Source organism: Lolium perenne, chromosome 2 (genome assembly GCF_019359855.2).
Source record: "Lolium perenne isolate Kyuss_39 chromosome 2, Kyuss_2.0, whole genome shotgun sequence".
Taxonomy (NCBI): Eukaryota; Viridiplantae; Streptophyta; class Magnoliopsida; order Poales; family Poaceae; genus Lolium; species Lolium perenne.
In genome coordinates, this window is record NC_067245.2 from 327,644,774 (window position 1) to 327,665,653 (window position 20,880).

The 20,880-nt window shown below is 46.0% G+C and overlaps 2 protein-coding genes and 1 pseudogene across 2 annotated transcripts; 2 read left to right on the top strand and 1 right to left on the bottom strand.

The window, feature by feature from the left end:
• Positions 1–678: 678 nt before the first annotated feature.
• LOC127337203 (peroxisome biogenesis protein 22) lies at positions 679–3,899 on the bottom strand. The gene is made up of 8 exons (XM_051364151.2): positions 3,630–3,899; positions 3,378–3,554; positions 3,258–3,305; positions 1,864–1,920; positions 1,678–1,779; positions 1,502–1,567; positions 996–1,097; positions 679–915 (listed from the first exon to the last, which is right to left on the bottom strand). The coding sequence occupies exons 1-8, from the start codon at positions 3,738–3,740 to the stop codon at positions 817–819; spliced, it is 762 nt and encodes a 253-aa protein (XP_051220111.1). The 5' UTR covers positions 3,741–3,899; the 3' UTR covers positions 679–816.
• Positions 3,900–6,338: 2,439 nt separating this feature from the next.
• LOC127329736 (pentatricopeptide repeat-containing protein At3g50420) lies at positions 6,339–8,614 on the top strand. The gene has a single exon (XM_051356196.2). It carries the CDS (start codon positions 6,391–6,393, stop codon positions 8,569–8,571), a length of 2,181 nt encoding a protein of 726 aa, XP_051212156.2. The 5' UTR covers positions 6,339–6,390; the 3' UTR covers positions 8,572–8,614.
• Positions 8,615–8,962: 348 nt separating this feature from the next.
• Positions 8,963–15,345, top strand: LOC127337204 (uncharacterized; annotated as a pseudogene).
• The last annotated feature ends 5,535 nt before the right edge of the window (positions 15,346–20,880 follow it).

A 20,880-nucleotide genomic window follows, 5' to 3' on the forward strand; every position in this document is an offset into this window, starting at 1 on the left:
CGTTCCTCAGGCGCACGAGGATCTCATGTACCACATCATCCGGGAGCGACATTGATCGCCTTCGTGGTCTGCTCGATCTTGTTGGTCAGGGACGATTAATCGGAGGAGGCTCGACTATATATACACTGAGAGGCGGTCGTACTCCGCGTCGACTCGCGTCCGAAACCGTCACAAATTCGATTTTACTAGTTCAGCGCTTTGTCCAATCGATCAGACTGAGCTCGGCGTAATTATGTTTTCTTCCATCACATTGTAAACAACTTCTGATTCAGTCAATCATGATGCACGCGATCGGAAATTCAGAGAAGATGCTTTCTTCAAATCAAGTTCACGTGAATCTACCTACTAGGAAGCCAGGAACCAAAGAATATCGGCTAATCCGACCGCAGTTCATCATCTCCTGCATCACTTCTGTTTTCAGATCTGCGGCGTAAATGAGCCTGTGGTTATCCTAGAGGATAAAATGTTAAAGTATGTCGCTTCTGCTTCAATCTGTATATGATTAGGTAGTTCGTTCCACAAACCGCTGAACAAGTTCTTTATATATATAAAAGACAAGGGGTCAATTTACAACATACCGGTGCCTGACCATGAACTACAGGCATCTAAATTATATCGTCCTAATTACCTCCACAGCTCACCGATGAGATCAACTGAAATCGGACACCGGCTGCAGCAGCATGATCAGGAACAGATGCATTCTTCATCGTATATCCTGCCAAGCTAGTATCATTGAAGTGGATCTCAGGGCTTCAAGCGCTATCAGCATACACACATTTAGCGCGAGCATAACACCTTTAAGTTGTGCTGCCGTTTTCATGAGAAGAACTGCTCAAGGCTCAGAGAATTAAATACATTGGCAGAGAGCTGCCCTCCTTCCACGGAGGATACGAATAGCTGGCATCGAATGAACCGCTGATAGTAGATGAAAGGGAAACACCATGTTAAGAAGTGAATATCTCACAAAAGAAAATGTAGATGCAACAATAACGTACAGATAGTTGGGAGATTATCTCGAGGCTTGTGTCAATGTGGAAATCTGACTCCAACTGTCGAACAAATGAAGTTCGTCCAACTTCGCTGCTGCAAAAGAGTACCTACAAAGATTTAGGTGACAGAAAGACATAAGTGTCATGTATCCAAAACAATACTGAGCCCAATATACACTAGGAGAAATATTCAGACATTGGACTAAAATAAATATTCAACCTGCTGTGCAGAATTGATATGGTGTTCAGCTAGGACATTCCAATGCATACGTACCAGCTATCGGCCACACGATCAAATTAAAAGTTCTACAAATATTCATATGATATGCTTCTATCGACAATCTTTAACCGACCAAACAGTCATTTTTTTGTGAAAAAACAAATGAAGGGTCATCCATAAATATAATATGAATCACCACAACACTGAAATAATGTGGCAAAAAAACACAATGACAAATGAAAAACAGTTGAATAAGGGTGATAAATAACAGAATTAGAGGCACATTCATCACCTTTTCTTTGTTCAAACCACCAGTCTTGAACAGTCCAGCACTCTCCAGGGCCGCAAGAGCATTCTCCTGTAGATACGGATCAGTCATATTTAGGAACTCTTAACTTAAAATGTGGATACAAAATATCTCCATGATAAACTACAAGGAAATGCAAGGATGCACAGTGAAATCTATACCTCACTCTTGTCATCAAGTACAGTTTCCATCAAATAAAAATCACAGTATTTGGATATCTCCAGTAGTAGTTCCACCACTGAGGGCCTAACAGTGGCATGTTTCTGCATCAAGGAGACAAGGCAGATGGCAGGTGGTTAGCAGCAATTATGGGAGGGATAAGTATCTTAAGAGCATAGAAATTGAACCTGAAGCTCCTCAGGAGATTTCTCCTCAAAAACAACACCAATTAGTTGGCAAGTGACCTGCATAAAGTATATTTATAAACTTCTGTTAGAAACCATATTTTACATATTTCAAGTATCACCAAAATGGTGAGAAAGATTCTTGTGGCAATGTGTATCGACTTATATCAATATGAGAGTAAGTGTGTCCCAATAGAAGGGTGGCTTCAGTACATCAAGAGTTGCCAGGCACCTAAGCAGGGCTATTAGGATGCAGGAAAGGCTAGCTAGTTTATACTCAACCTTCCAAGTCTTGGGCCCAACCTGGTCGTATGATTTGGCTAGCATAGCAGCAGTTGAGAAAGAATATTAGTATAAAGATTTAGTAAGTCTTATTACACCTTCATATGCCTTATTATTACCCTTAAGAAACCTCAGTATAAACTGATCTGACTAAATTATAGATGACTAAATTATACACTGATCTAACTAAATTATAGATGAATAACTACCTAATCTGGAAAGATATGGCCAAGTTACATCTAGATGGGCGCCTCTAGCAAGTCTGTCCCCAGAAATTCCTGAAGAGATCTTCTATCTAGCAACTGGTTAGTCAGGTTAACTTATCAGCCCAGTACCGAACAACCAGATTTTGCGTCCTATGGGCCTGTTCCTCTAAACCAGGGTCCTAGGCGGCCAACCACACTCTACAGCATTCTCCCCATTTTGTTCTGTGGTCCCATAAGGTAAATTATAAAGGATTTAACTACTGCTGTGGTCTAACTGCCAAATATCATTGTCCTGCGCATTAGGGACCAAAGCAAGAGAAAATTACACATGGAATGTATGTAAGTATGTAATTATTAATGCACCAGCCCTGAGCTCGACAGCCGTAAATTAGGTGCATCAAAAATGTAACCAACACAGTGCCTAAATAAATGTTCTACTCCTTGATTTACAGTAAGGGCCTGCTTGGAATGATGTTTTAAATACGGTTCAGCTCCGGATATTACGGAGCCAGGCGGAGGTATTAGTGTGATCTCCAAAGTTCCGTATTAGATACCTCCGTTTCTGGTTAGAGAACAGCAAACCAACCGAGGCCTAAGTGGTGACTACATAGGTTTAAATGCTTTGACGTCAGTGTCGTACTGTCGTTCATAGATCATAAACGTTTCCTTAGCATTACTAGCGGTGAACTCCAACAGCAAAGATTACTGTCCAGAAAATATTAGAGCATTACTGGTAGCACTACCATAGATTTGAAGTCACTGCAATCCTATAGGGTCAAATACACCATATTTTCCTCTGCGTGCATCACCGCTGATCAATATCCCGGTTGCGCCGATGTAAGGCTCATACATATCTAGTTCTCATGCAAGCCACAAATGGAGGTAATGAATACGAGGAAGAGAACCTACCCTTCTGCACCCGCTAAGCCGCCTCGCCACGATCTGCCGCGTTGAGAGCTGCCAGACACAAATTAACTCTTGTCAGCAATACGAACCCAGCCCACATACAAACACGAAGAAGGGACGCACCTTCCCAGAGTCACCGACGGGCTCGGTCGCGTCGGTGGCAGGCGCGGCGGAACCGGGCAGGGGCCGCTTGGGGGCGGCGGGCCGGCGGGGCCGCGCGGGCGAGGAGGAGCGCAGGAACTTCCACGCGAACACGACGGCGATGGCGAAGCCCGCGACGGCGCCGAAGGACCCCGCGCTCTGGTCGGAGGTTGATGACTAGGGTTAGGGTTTGCGCGCGGGGATGGGTTGGGGGGGGCGGAGGAGGGTGGTTACCTTGTGGCGGAAGAGCAGGGCGACGAGGTCGGAGATCCGGCGGTTGAGGGCGCGGGCGACGCGGCGCACCAGCGAGACGGCGTCCAGCTCGGCGGCGGCGAGGCCCGGCATTGCGAGGGGCGCTGCGTGGTGCAGGAGGCGGCCGATCTGGCGGCGGGTCGCCGGATTGGTGCGAGGAGGAGGAGGCCGGGAAAGCGCGGGCGGAGTCGTGTGAGGCGACCGGAGCCAGCGAAGCGAGGCGCGACGACTGGGGAGAGCACGGACCTGTGCTTATCTTCTTCGCAGAGCAAGGAAGGAAAGGAAGCGCGTGCCCGTAATTTGCTTTTGGAATACCCAGCTCGACTCTCCTTTACATTTTGCAAACCTTCTAGAAGTGAATTTTACAAAGTTTAAACAAATTCTAGAAGTGAATTTTACAAGTTTAAACAAACTAAAATACAATAAAATTGAACTAAACTACAAATCCGCAAATTCTAAATAAACGTAGGTTTGTTTGTGAGCCGCACATGGAAAACAATTGCAAACAATGTCAGTATAATTTGCTAATAATACTAGAGATTGCTATCTAATGGAAGTAATTCTTTTTTTCTACACATATGACGTTCATTTATATTCTTTCATGGAACCTTGCTGATTCATAGAGTACACATGTATATTATTTGAGGATTTTATTCCATTCCTATCAAAAATATGTTTGCAATAATTTTGAAAAAAAACAAATGGGTAACTAGACCTCGGGAGCAGAGAAATTGCCCTCGGCCCTAGTCACGTCTATATATTTTATCTCTCATCCCACATGGTGATATTGGTCAGCAACTAAATAAATATATAGGTTAAGCCAAGTAAATATGTGAGTATACTAATTTAACAAACTAAACAAAGGATTTTCACCACATATACACCAACCCCCTCCCCCGCTTCACCAAAGGGGTTTGATACAACTCCACATGCTTCACCTATGAAGTTGCGGAATTGAGTTGCATAGTTACATTGCACTTTTAGGGCCAGTGGGGGGGGGGGCATTGCCCCCCCCCCCCCACCACCCGGGGCATGCTCATAGTAAACGACATAGCACACAACATCTTGTGCACACCAAAAGGCCCAAGCCAAGGACTCGCTCTGGAGGCCCACTTCACGCCCCTGATCAACTCCTAATTTCAAGATGCCAAAAATTTGTACAAAATACTGTAGTGGGAGGACAACGGGGCCGTGCTGGCGGTGCTCCGGCTTAGTGAGTTAGAGGATCGGTAAAAACCGATCCTAAATAATACGACCAACGTCCTCGCCTCATTGGCCCACCTAATTCCCCAATCATGTATCCACCCCTGCCGACATCTGCGGTTGCTCCAGTAATAACTTGTTACTCTAACTGAGAGAGCGAGGCCCAAATTTGTTTGCTATAATAATTTTGGTTTTAAGACCGCCTCTTGAATTTTGATATTTCCATTCTTAACAAAGAGAATGGTTGCATGTTTTCTTGAAACCTTTACCCTAGAGGAATCCCCTATGGTCTAATTTTATATTAAAAAAAGAAATAAATGTACGTGACTGTATCTTGCAAGACGGCACCTAAAAGCTTAGGACTACATCACGGAGGGTAGAAATGGACAAGAAAAAACATAGGGATTAACTAAAGGTAGCTAACATCAAGCGTTGCATGGTTTTCAGATCCCAAGAACCCATCACGTGACCGTACTACCATTTAAAAATGTGCCAGTGACCAAAGCTTTACAAGAGAGAAGATTTTTTAGGCAATATCTCCACCAGAAAAAAAGACATCTTTAGGCTTTTTCAAGTGGCAAGGTATGTTCCCCAAATTAGGTTGACCCGAGTCAAGTTCTTCCTTATTGTAGAGCTTATGATGAAGCTGCATAAGTAATAACTTAGTTTGAATTGACAATATTAATCACATCAGAATATTCTTGATCTTTTGGTTTGTACACCAGGTCCCAAGTAGCCAAAAGTTGATTTTCTTGGTGAGATATCCTCCTCAACTATAAAGGCAATGCCGCTCATCAGGCATGGCCCCCACCTCTGCATGCTAGTAATAAACGACATCTGACAAGCTCTTCCGCGCACAAACAGACCCGCCAAGCCGAGGAGTGCCTCGCCCTTGAGGTCTAATTCATGGCCTTTTCACATTGCTCGGCATTCTCATAGTAAATATCATATGTACCCTTTTGCCGCCATAGTTGCACACTTTACAAATAAATGTATAGAAGCTTATATTCTCTATCTAGAAAACTCCACATTACGCTTATGCACATGCGAAGGATCACGATGGACTGAGCACATCACTTGTGGTTGTTTGTACACATTTTAATCTCTTGTAAACAAATTTTAGGCTTTACGGATAACAAAAATGAGGCTAATGCAATTATGCGAAGCAACATATTTGATGATATAAAATACTTCAAGTATGAAGCCTCTCACGAGGATTAACACAAGTGAGAGAGCATTGTATAAAAATAACCAAGACATAAGATATATTGTGCCACGAGGTATGCGACGCTTGCACATGAAAATTGTTTCCGCACTGGGGAAACAAGATATGTTGATCTACAAGTTGTTTTCATCCTTAACAAAAGTGAAAGAGTGATGCCATGCAATCCGGCATGATTTTTTCTTAAGGTGCGTTTGCACTTTTCTTATGTGACTGAGTTAAGAAAATTTCCAATTGGCGCATTCGTGCAACCAGCGCGGTCGGTCGCTATGCTCTGAAAGTCCGAAATGAGACGGGCGCGCGCGTGCAGCTCCACCGATGCCACCAAGCGTGCCGCTCCTCGGCCTCCACCCGCTGGAGCCGGCGATCGCCGCCGCCGCCGACGCGCTGCACCGCTCCTGCGCCAGCACCCCGCGCCGCGCCGTGCTCCGCCGCGCGCGCGCGCTGCACGCGCTCCTCGCGGTCTCCGCCGCGCCCTCCGCGCGGTGGCCCACCACGTTCGTCGTCAACCAGCTCCTCGCCCTCTACGCCCGCCTCGCCGCGCTCCCCGACGCGCTCGCGCTCCTCCGCGCCACGCCGCGCCCCTCCGTCGTCTCCTTCAACACCGTCCTCTCCGCGCTCTCCCGCGGCTGCTCCCCCACACCCCGCGCCGCCTTCCGGCTCTTCGCCCAGCTGCACGCGTCCGGGCTCCGCCCCACCGCGCCCAGCCTCTGCGCGCTGCTCCGCGCCGCCGGCGCGGCCCGCGACGGCCGAGCGGGCGCCGCGGCGCACTCCCAGGCCCTCGCGCTCGGCTTCCTCGCCAGCGACATCGTGCCCACCGCCCTGCTGCAGATGTACTGCGAGTGCGGGGCGCCGAGGGACGCCAACCGGGTGTTCGACGAAATGCCCACGCGGGACGTGGTGGCGTGGAACTGCGCGATTCACTGCAGCGTGCGGTACGGCAGCCTCGCTCGTGCTCTCCGCCAGTTCCGCGAGATGGTGAGGTGTGGACTGGCACCCACCGAGAGCACGCTCTCGTCGGTGCTGAGTGGGTGCGCACGCGCTGGAGATAGCCGAGGGGGCCGCGCGCTGCATGGTTGGGTGGTGAAGTCGGACGAGCTGGACCCCGACACGCCGCTGCAGAACGCGCTGCTGGGCATGTACGCTGGCAGCGGCGATCTGGGCACCGCGCTGCGTGTGTTCGACAGGATCGGGACACCCGACTTGGTGTCGTGGAACACTCTGATCGCTGGGTTTTCTGGTGCTGGGGATGGGTGGAGTGCTATGGATGCTTTCGTGCGGCTCAAGGACGCGCCGTTTGGTGAACCGGTTGCCCCTGATGATTATACGTTTGCGGCTCTAGTGTCTGCAGCAGCTGCTTTACCTGCAATGCATAGTGGAATGCCAATTCACGCTCAAGTGGTCAAATCTGGGTTTGAGAGCAGCGTCTTTGTAGGGAATACACTGATCAATATGTATTTTACAAACGACAGGGCAGAGTCAGCACGAGTTTTGTTCGACTCCCTTCCCGAGAAGGATGTGATTATGTGGACCGAGATGGTGGCGGGCCACTCTTCGTTGGGCGAAGGTGAATTGGCCTTGAAATACTTTATTAGCATGCTTCAGGAAGGGTACAAGGTTGACAGCTTCTCCCTGAGCAGTGCTTTGAACTCCACGGCAGAGCTTGCAGGTCTTAAACAAGGAGAGATGCTTCATGCTCAAGTAGTAAAGAGTGGCTACGAAGCGAATATCTGTGCCTCTGGAAGCCTGCTTGACATGTATGCGAAAAATGGTGCTCTTGAAGGTGCCTATTTAGTGTTCTGTACCATACAAAAGCGAGATTTGAAGAGTTGGAATTCCATGATAGGGGGATATGGCAATTACGGGAATTCAGAAATGGCATTTAAGCTATTTGGTGAGATGATTCGTGATGAGCTGCAACCTGACCACGTAACTTATATCTCCCTCCTTTCTGCATGCAGCCACTGTGGACTAGTTGAGAAAGGGAAATTTTATTGGTATTGTATGATGACTGATGGTATTATGCCAGGGTTCAAGCACTACAGTAGTATGGTGAGTTTGTTGAGTAGGGCAGGTTTATTGGAGGAAGCACTTGATTTACTGATGAAATCCCCATTTGCCAAGAAATGCCCTGAGCTATGGAGAATTCTGCTAAGCTCTTGTGTAGCATTAAAAGATTTGTCCATTGGTGTTCATGCTGCTGAACAGGCACTAGAGCAAGACCCAGATGACATGTCAACACATATATTGCTTTCAAACCTTTATGCTGCTGCAGGAAAATGGGATGTTGTAGCTGAAATTAGGAGAAAGATCAGAGGAATGGTGGTTGAGAAGGAACCTGGGCTGAGCTGGATTGAGATTAAAAAGATGGTTCATGTGTTCTCTGCAGATGATGAATTCCACACCCAGATAGACGACTGTCGTGATGAGTTGCTTAGACTTAAGGGAAACATGGAATTGTTGGATAGTTCTGAAAAGGAATTGCTATCAAGTGGCTAATTTTCCATGAACAAATGTCAGTTAATGAGCACTTTGACTTGCATTTCTTTGAGGACAGATGGTTGATAAAACCCTGGTGTGAGCTGTATTAAGCTTAAAAATATGATTCTTGTCTTCTCTGCAGTGCTGATGGTTTGAAAGGACCCCGATGGTTGAAAATGTAGTTGTGAAAATGAGTTCTCGCCAAGTGGCAAAGTTGCCATTAACAGATTTCAGTTAAAAGCGAATTTGACTGCTTTCCTTTGTCCCAGCTAGTAAACTGATTTATGGTAAGATTTTGAGTGTAAGAGTTAGCAAAAGAAACAAGGTTTACTTATCAAGGGACAACTTCAATTTAAGGTTCCAACTTAACAGGCGTTAGCACCATTGAATAAAAAATGCATTACAGTAAAGAAGCATCAAACATGTTACAGAGGTGGAAGTAACTCATAGTAAGGGGACATAAGTGTGACTATTTTTTTTTTGGTCCCTCCAGAGACTAGGTACACACTAAATATTGGATTGACCAGCTGACAATTGCTCGAGTCTGCTTATAAAAAGGAGCTAGTTTTGACCAATGCTACAGTGTCTCTTGCATTATAATGTCTGTTTGATTCTATTTCAGTCTGTCTGTGATCAGCAGAAAAGATTCGAGCTATAGTTATTTCTAGAAGTCGTACCTAAAAGCCCCGTGATGCCCTCTTTTGGTGTTTAAATTGATGTTGCTTGTTGACTATCTATTTGGACAAGGGTTTCTTGAGTTTACAGTTTAAGCATTCTCCAGTTGCGACGTCTTGTTTTGTGACATGACCTGATGAACATTCAAAATTACTGCGCAAGATATATCTGAGCATAGACTGGAATTTTTGTAATAGAACACAAAACTGTTCAGCTTTAACTAACGTCATGCTGTGCCCAGTCAAGTGCTCCCAATCAGGTAAGCTGGCTAAGGTCTGATATTCCTTTCTTTATTGGTCAAAGCATGACATTTAGAATTTGATTAATTATTTTTTGTTGGTTTCAGCAACACATGATTTAACATACCCTCATTAAAATCAAAACAAAATACTTCCAAATTTATAGTTTATTACCGAGTCCTAATTGGGTAATCATATCGATCCAAAATCCTTGTATGTAATTCTAACTTCCTCTAAATGAAAAGGCAGCAAACCTGCATGTTTCTAAAAAATAATTGATCCAAAATTGCTCTCTTGATATTTAGCTGTGAATGACGGTTTAATTGCCACCAGGTGGATTGCTTAATAAATGTAAGGTGGTAAGTAAAATTCAAGGAATCTTGTTGCCACTTAGGAACTTTATCCAGTACGGGTGTGATAGAACTGCCTACATTTCTTGTTTTGATATTTTGTATGAATCTTACATAATTCCGTACCACATCCATGTATCCAATAGCTATATATTCCCCAGGTGGAGGGAAGTAGGAATTTTCTGCATTAAAGTAGCATAATACTTGTTTATATTGCAAAGATTCTCCAAGTTTAACTTCAAGATTAGTTCCACAATTTAACTTAGTTAGTTACTGGTGATATTTTCTTAAGATAATGGTCATACTAAAGACTACCAAATATACAAAGCTAAAACAAAGTTTGTGCAAAATGAATTATGGGAAGCCGCAATTACATAAAGCATGGAAATTGTCTGCAACTATCGAATCCTACATAAGAAGAAGCTTGTGCTAGAAGTTTTCGAGCAGGTATGCAGCTTCCGATGCTGTTGCTAAATCAGCTCAATGACGTGTTGGAGCTAGGGCTTCCACCCGGGTTCGAGTTGGGAAGAAGACATCAACAATGCCTCCAAGGACGGCCACAACGCCGACATGCATCATCGGTGCCACCTGCCGTCTGGCTGTGACTTTGGCCTCCGTCGTCAATCCAGAGTCCGAAGGCCACTACAGTTTGCATCTGGAGAAAACTCTGGATTTGTACCACCAGCCTGGCCACCTCGTGCTGTCAACTTTCCGCCATTACGGGCGAGAAAGAACGGCCAACACCCACTTAGAGCGCCCGTCAATTGACCAAGCTATTGGTGATATACTGATATTATGTATTTTTCACTATTCAATTGATTGTTCAGCCCAAATAATCCCGGTGTAGTCTCATTGCATCATTTGTTGGGTAAATAAGTAGTCATCTCCACCTAGAGTGATTCAATTGTTAGGAAACTCTGAAATAATAGGAAGTGGTAGCTTATAGTAAAACAATAAGGATAATCTAGTGTGCCTAGGTCAGTCTTTTTTTTGGCTAATGACTAAGCCAGTATTTTTGTGTGGTTGTGGGCCTGTGGGGGTAGGTGGAAGTCATTTATTTCATATAATAGGGACATGAGACTGACACTGTCTTAAAGTAAAGAATACACTGTCCATTACCATTGACTTCGAGAAGAGCGATTAAGTGTGCTGTCAAGCTTTAACATTGAACTGCCGTCCCTTCTGTTTTCCAACTAGAGCCTCCTTTACCATAACTAAATTCAAGGATTTTTCTTGCCAGTCAGGAACTTGTGCAGTTCGAGCGCAATATGCCACAGAACTACCTGCAATTATTATTTTCATGTTTCTATGAATCTTACATAATTCTGTAGCCCCTTCAGTGTATCCAATAGCTATAAATTCACTAGGTGGAGGAAACTATGAACCTGACATACTCCACTCTAAACTAGCAGAATATACTTGTTTATATGTCAATGATTCTCTAAATTTAATTTCATCTTTAGTACCACTGTTTAATGTAGCTCGCTAATGGTGATCTGTAACTTGCTCTGTTCAATTTGTTGTACGCCATAATCCAGGTGTAATCTTACAGTACCTAAAACAGAATCTCAAGCAATCTAGCAGACTGCATTGTTAAGGTACTAGTGGAGCCCATCTGGATAGTCACTTCTACTGCGCCATAAGACTAACGGTGTGTAACTGTCAATTCTTAGGGAAATCCGGGGAAAATACTAGGAATTGACAACTTCAATTAAGTCACACTTTGTGATATCATATTAGAAAATTTGACTGTCCATTCCCATTGACTTTGGATACAGAAACTGCAGAAGTAATTTTGATTTCCCAGTTCTGTTCATTTATGAAGACTAGGAAGCATTAGCACGGCGCACGCCGTGCCCGTAGGGTAATCATGAGACAGTTAATAAAAAAATTTGATCATTTTTTCTCTAATAGAAGAGGCAGAGGAAAGTGGAGTTATTGGCAAAGAGTGAAAAAACACACAAAAAATTGAATTGCTGTTGATGAATAACCGTCAGAAAATTACCCAACCTAGAAACTTACTGAAGGATAGTTATTGTTGGGAAGTTACAGCTGCAAAAGTGTGTGTAAAAAGCTATTACCAAATAATGTAGAAGGAAAAAATGGTAACAAATTATGGTCCGAGAATTACTCATCGTCGAGGAGTAACTGCGGGGTAAATATCGCAGTAAATTATGGTTGGGAAAATATGTCAACAAATTACTGCTGAAGAATAGAAAATAAAAACTACTACTAACAAATTACGCTTGAAAAATTACGTATCCTCAAAAATTACGGATGCATAATAAACGTCGGGAAGGTATGATTGGAAAGTTGGGTGGACAAATGGTCGGCGAATTATTAAAAATGTAAATGTAAAAAAAGTGGTATCACAACCATAGAAAAATTACGGTCAAAAGTTACACCCAAAAGTTGTGTCGAGGAATCACAATGGAGGGATAGAAAGATAAATGATCATCATAGGAGTAAAGTATGTTACGCAGGTAAACATCGTCAAAAAATAACGATTGAAAAGTTGCGGAACGAATACGGGGCAAAGAAAATTGAATAAAGAAAGAAAAGGCAACCGTCTAGGTGGCATGATGTGATTGGTAGGAAATAGAGCTCTACAGTGCTCACATGGGTGGAGAGCTCAGGAGCCATGATTTGCTCCACCCTTAATATATAGTATAGATAGATTTGTGGACAAGGGTATCTCCAAGGCGACAATTCTGGCCTTTCCTCTGCTTTGGAGCATTTGTGCAATTGCTATTTCTTATTTTGTGTGTTCTTGATTCTTGAATTCATGCAGCCTTGGAAGAAAGGTGTGAATTTAGCCCAGAATTCCTTCGCAAGTCCTTCCAAATTGTTCATGCTCTACAGCAACGTTTTCTAGTAGTTTCACTGATACCTCTCACCAAAGATGGGAAGCTATTACTTGTTCCACTTCTTGCTCATCTATGTTTTGCTCCATGTACACGGCATCCACTCTCTGAACCAGAGATGCAACCCCACTGACCTGGAGGCACTTCTTGCTTTTTCAAATGGCTTGGACAGGAAGGGTGCCAGACTTGTCGGATGGCGTCCCAACGACACCACATGCTGTTCCTGGAACGGAATCTCCTGTGATCTTGGGAGGGTTGTCGGGTTGAGTCTCTTCAACAAGAGCCTCCATGGTAGCATCTCCTCCTTGATCAACTTGCTCGATGGCCTCGTGACACTAAACCTCTCCTGCAACTCACTCTACGGCCAGCCACCGGAGGGGCTTGGCCGGCTACCGAGGCTGCAGATGCTCGACCTCAGTGTGAACATGTTCTCTGGGGCATTCCCGCTGAGCGAAGATGGCTTCCCAGCGATTGAGGTGGTTAATGTCTCCTTCAACAAATTCACTGGACCGCATCCTACGTTCCCCGGTGCGGCAAACCTGACGGTTCTTGATATTGGCAGCAACACCTTCTCCGGCAGCATCAACACCAGGACCCTCTGTGTTGCACCGGTCAAGGTACTGCGGTTTTCTAGGAACGAGTTCACTGGTGAGGTACTCGCTGGCTTGGGCCGGTGCAAGATGCTCGCCGAGCTCTCTATTGACAGCAATGGACTCACTGGGAACCTCCCCAGTGACCTGTACACGATATCAGAGTTGAAGAGGCTGAGCTTATGAGAAAATCAGCTCTCTGGTAGTCTCAGCGAAAACCTGGGTAACTTGTCTCAGCTTATCTATATTGACCTGTCATGTAACATGTTCACTGGCATCATCCCTGACGTGTTTGAGGGTTTGAGGAGGCTATATTTCTTAAACTTGGCTTCAAATTTGTTCAGTGGCACATTGCCCTCTTCCTTGTCAAGCTGCCCAATGCTGAGGATAATCAACCTAAGGAAAAACTCGCTGTCTGGTGAGATTACCATTGACTTCAACTTACTGCCAAGGCTGAACGTTTTCGATGCAGGGGGCAACATGCTGAGTGGTCCTCTACCTCCAGGTCTCATGAGTTGCACCGAGTTGCGGACGCTGAACCTTGGAAAGAACAAGCTTGATGGGAAGATACCAGATAGCTATAAGAATTTGCGATCCCTGTTGCAGTTGTCGCTTGCGCAGAATGGCTTCACTAACCTGTCATCGGTATTGCTCCTCTTGCAGCACCTCCCCGAACTGAAGATTTTGGTGCTTACCAAGAACTTCCATGGTGGCGAAACTATTCCAATGGATGGTATCAGTGGGTTCACGAGCTTGCAGGTGCTTGTTCTGGCAAACTGTGCACTCTCAGGCATGATTCAGCCTTGGATGCAGAACTTGGAGAGTCTCAGAGTGCTGGACTTATCATGGAACAAATTGAATGGAAACATCCCACCATGGTTAGGCATTCTGAATAATCTCTTCTACCTTGACCTGTCAAACAATTCGTTCAGTGGGGAGCTTCCTAAGAGCTTAACACAAATGAAGAGTTTAATTTCAAGTAATTATCCGAGGGAGGATGCCTCATCAGAGGACTTCCCATTATTTATGAAAAATAATTCAACCAACAAAGGTTTGCAGTACAACCATGTCAGCAGCTTCCCACCGTCGCTGATCCTCTCTAATAACTTCCTCGTTGGGCCAGTCTTGCCTGGACTTGGCCATCTTGTGGATCTTCATCTGCTGGACTTGAGCTGGAACAACTTCTCAGGACACATTCCAGACGAGTTGTCAAACATGTCGAGCCTGGAAGTGTTGAATTTTGCCCAGAATGATCTCAGTGGGAGCATACCATCATCTCTAACGAACCTGAATTTCCTCTCCAAATTTGACGTGTCATATAACAACTTGACTGGAGAAATCCCTACAGGGGGGCAGTTTTCCACATTTGCAAATGAAAGTTTTGTTGGCAATGCTGCACTCTGCCTTCTCCGGGATGTCTCCTGCTCTGGAAAGGCTCCATTTCTAGAGGGAAATGAGGAACAAGGTGGTACAGACACTACACTATATGCGATGACATACATCTCCGTGGAGGTGGGATTCATTTTTGGGATATTGGCTGTTTGGAACATACTGTTTTTTGCAAGGGCTTGTGGGGCTGCGTATTTTCTGATGGTTGATAGGTTCTTTGATACGATATATGTCATATGGAAGCTGTGAAGTTGAACAAGATCAGAAGAAGGGATGATAAAGTTCATCCTTAAACCAAGTCAGACATTGTGCAATAGTTCTTTCCTTCATATGATGTCTCCTTTTCTCAGCTTATGGTTTCTTCCTTGCTTTCGCTTCAGGTGTCATTAGCTGACTATATTTGCAGCAGGGGCTCGTATCGTTAGATCTGAATTTTTCTTCATGTTGCGGACAAAATTGTTTGTGACTATGCATCGATAGAACCAAGTAAACAACTGTATGGCGGATGGTGATCTGAAGACCGTCCCCTGCCCGTCGTGTAAAGCAGTAAAATCTGTTGCCCCCTTTGTCTTAAATGGTCCGGGTATTGATCAAAGATGTAATGCAGACAACATTTCTTTTTGGATTTTTTCGTAAATGTAAGTTTTATAGGGAATGTTGTAAATGTAGTCGGTTTGAAATTGAATAAAGCTGATCTTGCCTTTCTCGACCCTGAAAAAACTTACATCTACAACTTTTTTTGCGACCTTGATATAATTTTCTAATGATATAATTTTTATAACATATAAGTAATGCTAACTTGATCAAAATTGCGACCTAGGAATACGCGTACGCCTAATAAACTGTGAGAGAGGGAGTAGGAGGGGACGATAGTTCCAAGGAATAAAGGTGAAGTTATAATTTGGTTCGAGTTAAGTTGTTTCCCACATTGGTTCTGGCTTAGCCATCAATCGCAAGAGTTGGTCTCTCTCTCTCTCTCCCTCTCTCGCTCTCCCTCTCTCTCTCTCTCTCTCTCCCCCTCCCCCTCTGCGCTTTGTGCCTACCCAAGCATGGCTAGATTACAAACCGCCGCTGCCCACGACCTTCGATCTTATTCACCAGCCCCGAATCCAGATGAACATGACAGGAACTTTGTGCAGTTCTCGTGATATGGCATCAGAACTGTCTACAGTAAATATTTTCATATTTGTATGGTTTACATACCTTTATCCCCACACATCTATCGAATAGCTACACTTTCAGCAGGTGGAGAAAACTAGGAATTTGATATGGTCCGCACTGAAGTAGCAGAACGTACTTGTTTACGTGACAAAAAATCCTCTAAATTCAACTTCCACATTAGTTTTGATATTTAACTTTAGGGAGCTAAGAGTGGTGATATGCAAGTTGCATTTGTCAGTTTACTGCTCAGCCCAGTAAATCGAGGCGTGGTTTTACGGTGCTGAAAATTATAGAGATAGTGGAATCCTCCTGGAGTACCATATGGGGTCGCTGAGTCAGTTGTTACTTTGTTAGGGAAACTCGGGGAAAATACTAGGAAGGGGCGACTTGTAATAAACTAATCTAGTTTGACTAAGTTAGTGTTTTTTGGGGTTGGTGGTGGTGGGTGGGTAGGGCCTAGGGGCAGGGGATCATATATATTTATGCAAGCTGTCCTTAAGTAAAGATCCTCTGTACATTGCCATTGACTTTGAGATCAGCAACTGAGAAAGTTTGCCGATAAGCTTCAAATCGTACTATTTTCTGTTGTCCCTTTGTTTTTTCCAATTAGAGCCTCCTCTCCCAAATTACTTTCTGGTTTATGTTCCTTTGTTAGGTTTTCTGGACAAGGATACCGCTAGGTTTGATCTTTCGTCTTTTGGAGTGCCATTGCATTCACTGATGTCATGTTCGCGTGTACTTGATGCTTGTATTCATCAGCTTTGTGAGAGACGCTTGAGTTTAGCCCAAGATTTTCAAGTCCTTCCAAACAAAAATTGAAACAAAGGGAATTTTGAGAAACACGGTAAGGCTCACATACACGCGCATACACTCACCCCATGAACGTACACACACACATCCTACCCCTATGAGCACCTCCGTAAGACTGAGCCGGCGGGGATCTTGAAATTGACGAAGTCACCACTGGCGCCTCGCTGTCGACGGGAACGTCGTCTCCTACTGAATGAATATTCCGTCTTAATGAGACACACAGATGTCAAACCTGAAATTTAAACTCTGGTGGGCTGGGGGTACAACCACCCTCCTAACCACCCAACCTTAGGTTGATTCTCAAGTCCTTCCAATTTGTTCATGCCCTTCAGAAATATTTTCTAATTTCGCTGTTGCCTCTTGCCAAAAATGGGAGTCTACTACTGCTTGCTTCACTTCTTGCTCGTCGGCAGCCACTCCGTGAACCATACATGCAAGGGAGAGACTTGTATAGGATCTACTCCCTCCGGTCTATTTTAATTGACCCAGATTTAGTACAACTTTGTACTAAATTTGAGTCAATTAAAAAAGAACGGGAGAGTATCTATTAGATGAGATCATAGGATCAACTCACATAAAACATATTTCTGTCATGCGAAAAAAATCTGAAAATAATATACAACATACCTATGGATTGTATCTACAACTCCAAAAAATTCAGCTCAAAATTTGATCTAACACTTGAAGAAACAAAAAAGACAAATCCAACTATGAATAGTGTCAGATCTGATTGAATAGTAGTTCACACTATTCACACCTAAATTTGTCTTTTTTAGTTCTCTAAGTATATATCGAATTGGAAGCTGCAAATTTTTGGTCTTGTTATAACATAGATGTACGTTGTCATTTTTTTTCATAATATTTGAACATGTTTTGTCTCTTTAAAAAATGGTTCTCATAGATCCTATCTAAAAGGTGATCCTACCCAAGTCTTCCCCGCACTACATGCAACCTACATCTGGGCATGGGCAGCCCGGCCCGAAAATTCCGGGCCGGGTCGGGCTTGCACTTCGGGCCGGGCTCAGGCCTGAAATCTGAGCCAGAACGTCGAGCCGGGTCGGGCTCGGGCCTTCATTTTTCTCATTTTAGCCTGGTTGGGCCGGGCTGTTTGGACCGGGCCGGGTTTTTTGCTCGTTCGGCCCGGGTTCGGGCTTAAATTACAGGCCGACGGTCGGGCCGGGCTCAGGCCTGACTTTTTACCCGCGGGCTTTTTTAAGCCCGACCCGAAGCCCACTCGGCCCAAACTTTGCCCAGGTGTAATGCAAGCCCACTGACCTGGAGGCGCTCCTTGCTTTTTTCCAATGGCTTGGACAGGAAGGGTGTCAGGGTTGTCGGATGGAGTCCCAATGACACCGCGTGTTGTTCCTGGACTGGCGTCTCCTGTGAATTTGGGAATTGGGAGGGTTACCAGGTTGGATCTCTCCAACAGCTAGCAGCCTCCATGGCGTCATTTCCTCCGCGATCACCTTGCTTGATGGCCTCCTGACTCTAAACCTCTCCCGCAACTCTCTCCTTGGCCTGCTGCCCGAGGGTCTTGGTCAGCCAGGAAGGCTGCGGATGCTTGACCTCAGCAATCAGCATGACCGTCCGGCATGTTCCAGGCTAGTGAAGGTGGCTTCGCGGCGGTTGAGGTGGTAAATGTCTCCTTCAACCAATTCATGGGCCCGCACCCTGCGTTCCCTGGCACGATGAATCTAACGGTTCTTGATATCTCGAGCAATGCTTTCTCTGGTGACATCAACAACACTTCCCTTTGTATTACTCCGGTCAGGGTCCTGTAATTATCCGGGGATGAGTTTAATGGTAATGTCCTCGCCGGTTTCGGCCAGTGCAGGATGCTTGCTGATCTCTCTGTTGACGGATGTGGTCTTACTGGGAACATCCCTAGCGACCTCTACTCGATATCAGGGTTGAGGAGGCTAAGCTTACGAGAAAATCAGCTCTCTGGTAGTTTCAGCAAGGACCTGGGTAACTTCTCTCAGCTTTATGCACATTGATCTGGGTAACATCTTTTCTTCGGTTGTCGAATTGTTAGGTCTATATGATCAATCATTCAGTAGCGTTGCAAACATTTTCGGCAATTGGCTAAACGGGGTTGAAACTAGGTATAAAACGCTTATCAGGATGGGTGCGATTGCTGTTATATGATCGCTTTGACTATGTAGAAATGACAAGATTTTTATGACAAGAATTCTTCTCTTTTGCAGGTTGTTTACCGTGCTACGGCTTTGCTCCGTTCATGGTCGCCACTCCGGCGTTTGGAGGATCGCGACCTTTGTACGGAGGTGTCTACACGATTGGAGAACACGGCGAAGGAGTTTATTTCTCAACATGGGTAGCAGCATAATAGGCGTCTTCAGGCTTTTTAGGCTGTGCCGGATTCTCTAGCTTTTATCTTTCTATCGACTGTGTACTCCTTTGTTTGATCTTTTTGATTCTTTGAACGGCTATGTGCATCTTAGTTATGCAGATGTTGGATGTAATGTTTAAACCTTTTGAGTAATGAAGCACCCTTTTTTCGAAAAAAAGATAACATGCTCGGTGGCGTCATCCCTGATGTGTTTGTGGTTTGATGAGGCTGGAGTTCTTAAACTTGGCTTCAAATATGTTGAGTGGCACATTGCCTGCTTCCCTGTCGAGCTGCCCAGTTCTAAGGGTGATCAACCTAAGGGACAACTCGCTGTCGGATGAGATTGCCATTGACTTCAACATCAACATGCTACCAAGGCTGAACGTTTTGGATACTCGGAGCAACATGCTGAGTGGTCATATAACTCCAGGTCTCATGTGGTGCACCGAGTTGAGGACACTGAACCTTGGAAAAACAAGCTTCATGGGGATTTCAGAGAGCTTTAAGAATTTGCGAACCTTGATGTCTAGCTCTAGTCATTTTGTTATTGCAGAGTTTAAGTGTAGTTGATATATTTTTGTTATTAGTATATTCCCTTTCCGAAATATAACATTAATTAAAATGTATTGTATTGTTTGGTATATATGACCTGCACAACCGAAACTGGTGAGATACATATCTTGTATATCCGGATGTGTATCCTCTGTAGTTATTGTATAGCGATACATATCCTTGTATTTACTTTTGGGCCCGCCTCCTTCCTTGTATAGTCGAGGACGTGGCCTATATATGTACCGCCATATGCATCCGATCAATACATCGAGCATTGCATCTCCTTCTACATGGTATCAGACACCTCTTAGGGCATCTCCAACCATGCGACCCAAACGGACGTATTCGGATGTCCGATTGTGGTCGTTTGGGTCAGTCTCCGGACGCGCGGATAGTCCGGAACGTCCGTGACCCAAATTAGTCCCCAACGTTCCTGCGTAAACAACTGTTCCTCCTTCTTCCCTAGTAGTAGTACTACTTCAGAAATACAACGAGAAATAGGAACGAGCGAGCGTGACGCCGGGCACGCCCAGGACAGGCGGCCGTGGCAACGGAGGCGAGCAGTGGAGCTGGCCGTGGCCGACCTCAACCTCGCACGCCGCCGCGTGCACGGCCCCGTGCTGCTCGCCGCGTGCTGCTCGCAGCTGCACGGCATGACGACCTCCGTGCTGCTCGCCGCGTGCACAGCCCCGTCCGCCTCCCTAGGCGTGCGGCCCTTCCCTTGCCGCGGGCGCGGCCGCGGCGCGGCCTGTTCGCCGCCGCCCTTGCCGCCTCGCGCGCCGGCCTCGCGGTGAAGCTCGCCAGCCCTGCGCGGCCGCCTCGCGCGCGCCGCCGGACTTGGCCGAGGCGGAGGACGCTCCACCGGGCAGGCGGAGGAACCGAGCGTGCGGCCCTTCCCTTGCCGCGGGCGCGGCCCTCGCCGACGCGGGCGCGGCCCTGTGCGCCGGCCTCGTTCCTCGCCGACGCGGGCGCGGCCTGTGCGCCAGCCCCGTTCCTCGCCGACGCGGGCGCGGCCCCCTTGCCACCGTGGGCAGCTGGCCGCGAGGCGGGCGGAGCGGCACCCCGGCCATGGCGCGGGCGTCTGGGCAGAGCGGCGCGCTGCCGTCTTTGGCTCGGCCGTGGCGCGCGGCCGCTCGTGGCTCGAATGCAAGGCGCCGCCGGCGTCGTCGCGCCTCTGTGCGGGAAAGTGAGGGCAAGCTCCGCCACCGTTGCGTCGCTGCGAGGCACGCATGGCGAGCTCCGCCCCCGTCCCGCTCCGGCGAACTCCGTCCCATCTTCATCTTGCTCGGCGGTGTCGAGGCCCGCGGTGCTCATTTTGGCTCCGGCGACTTCTAGCTGGGATGAAAA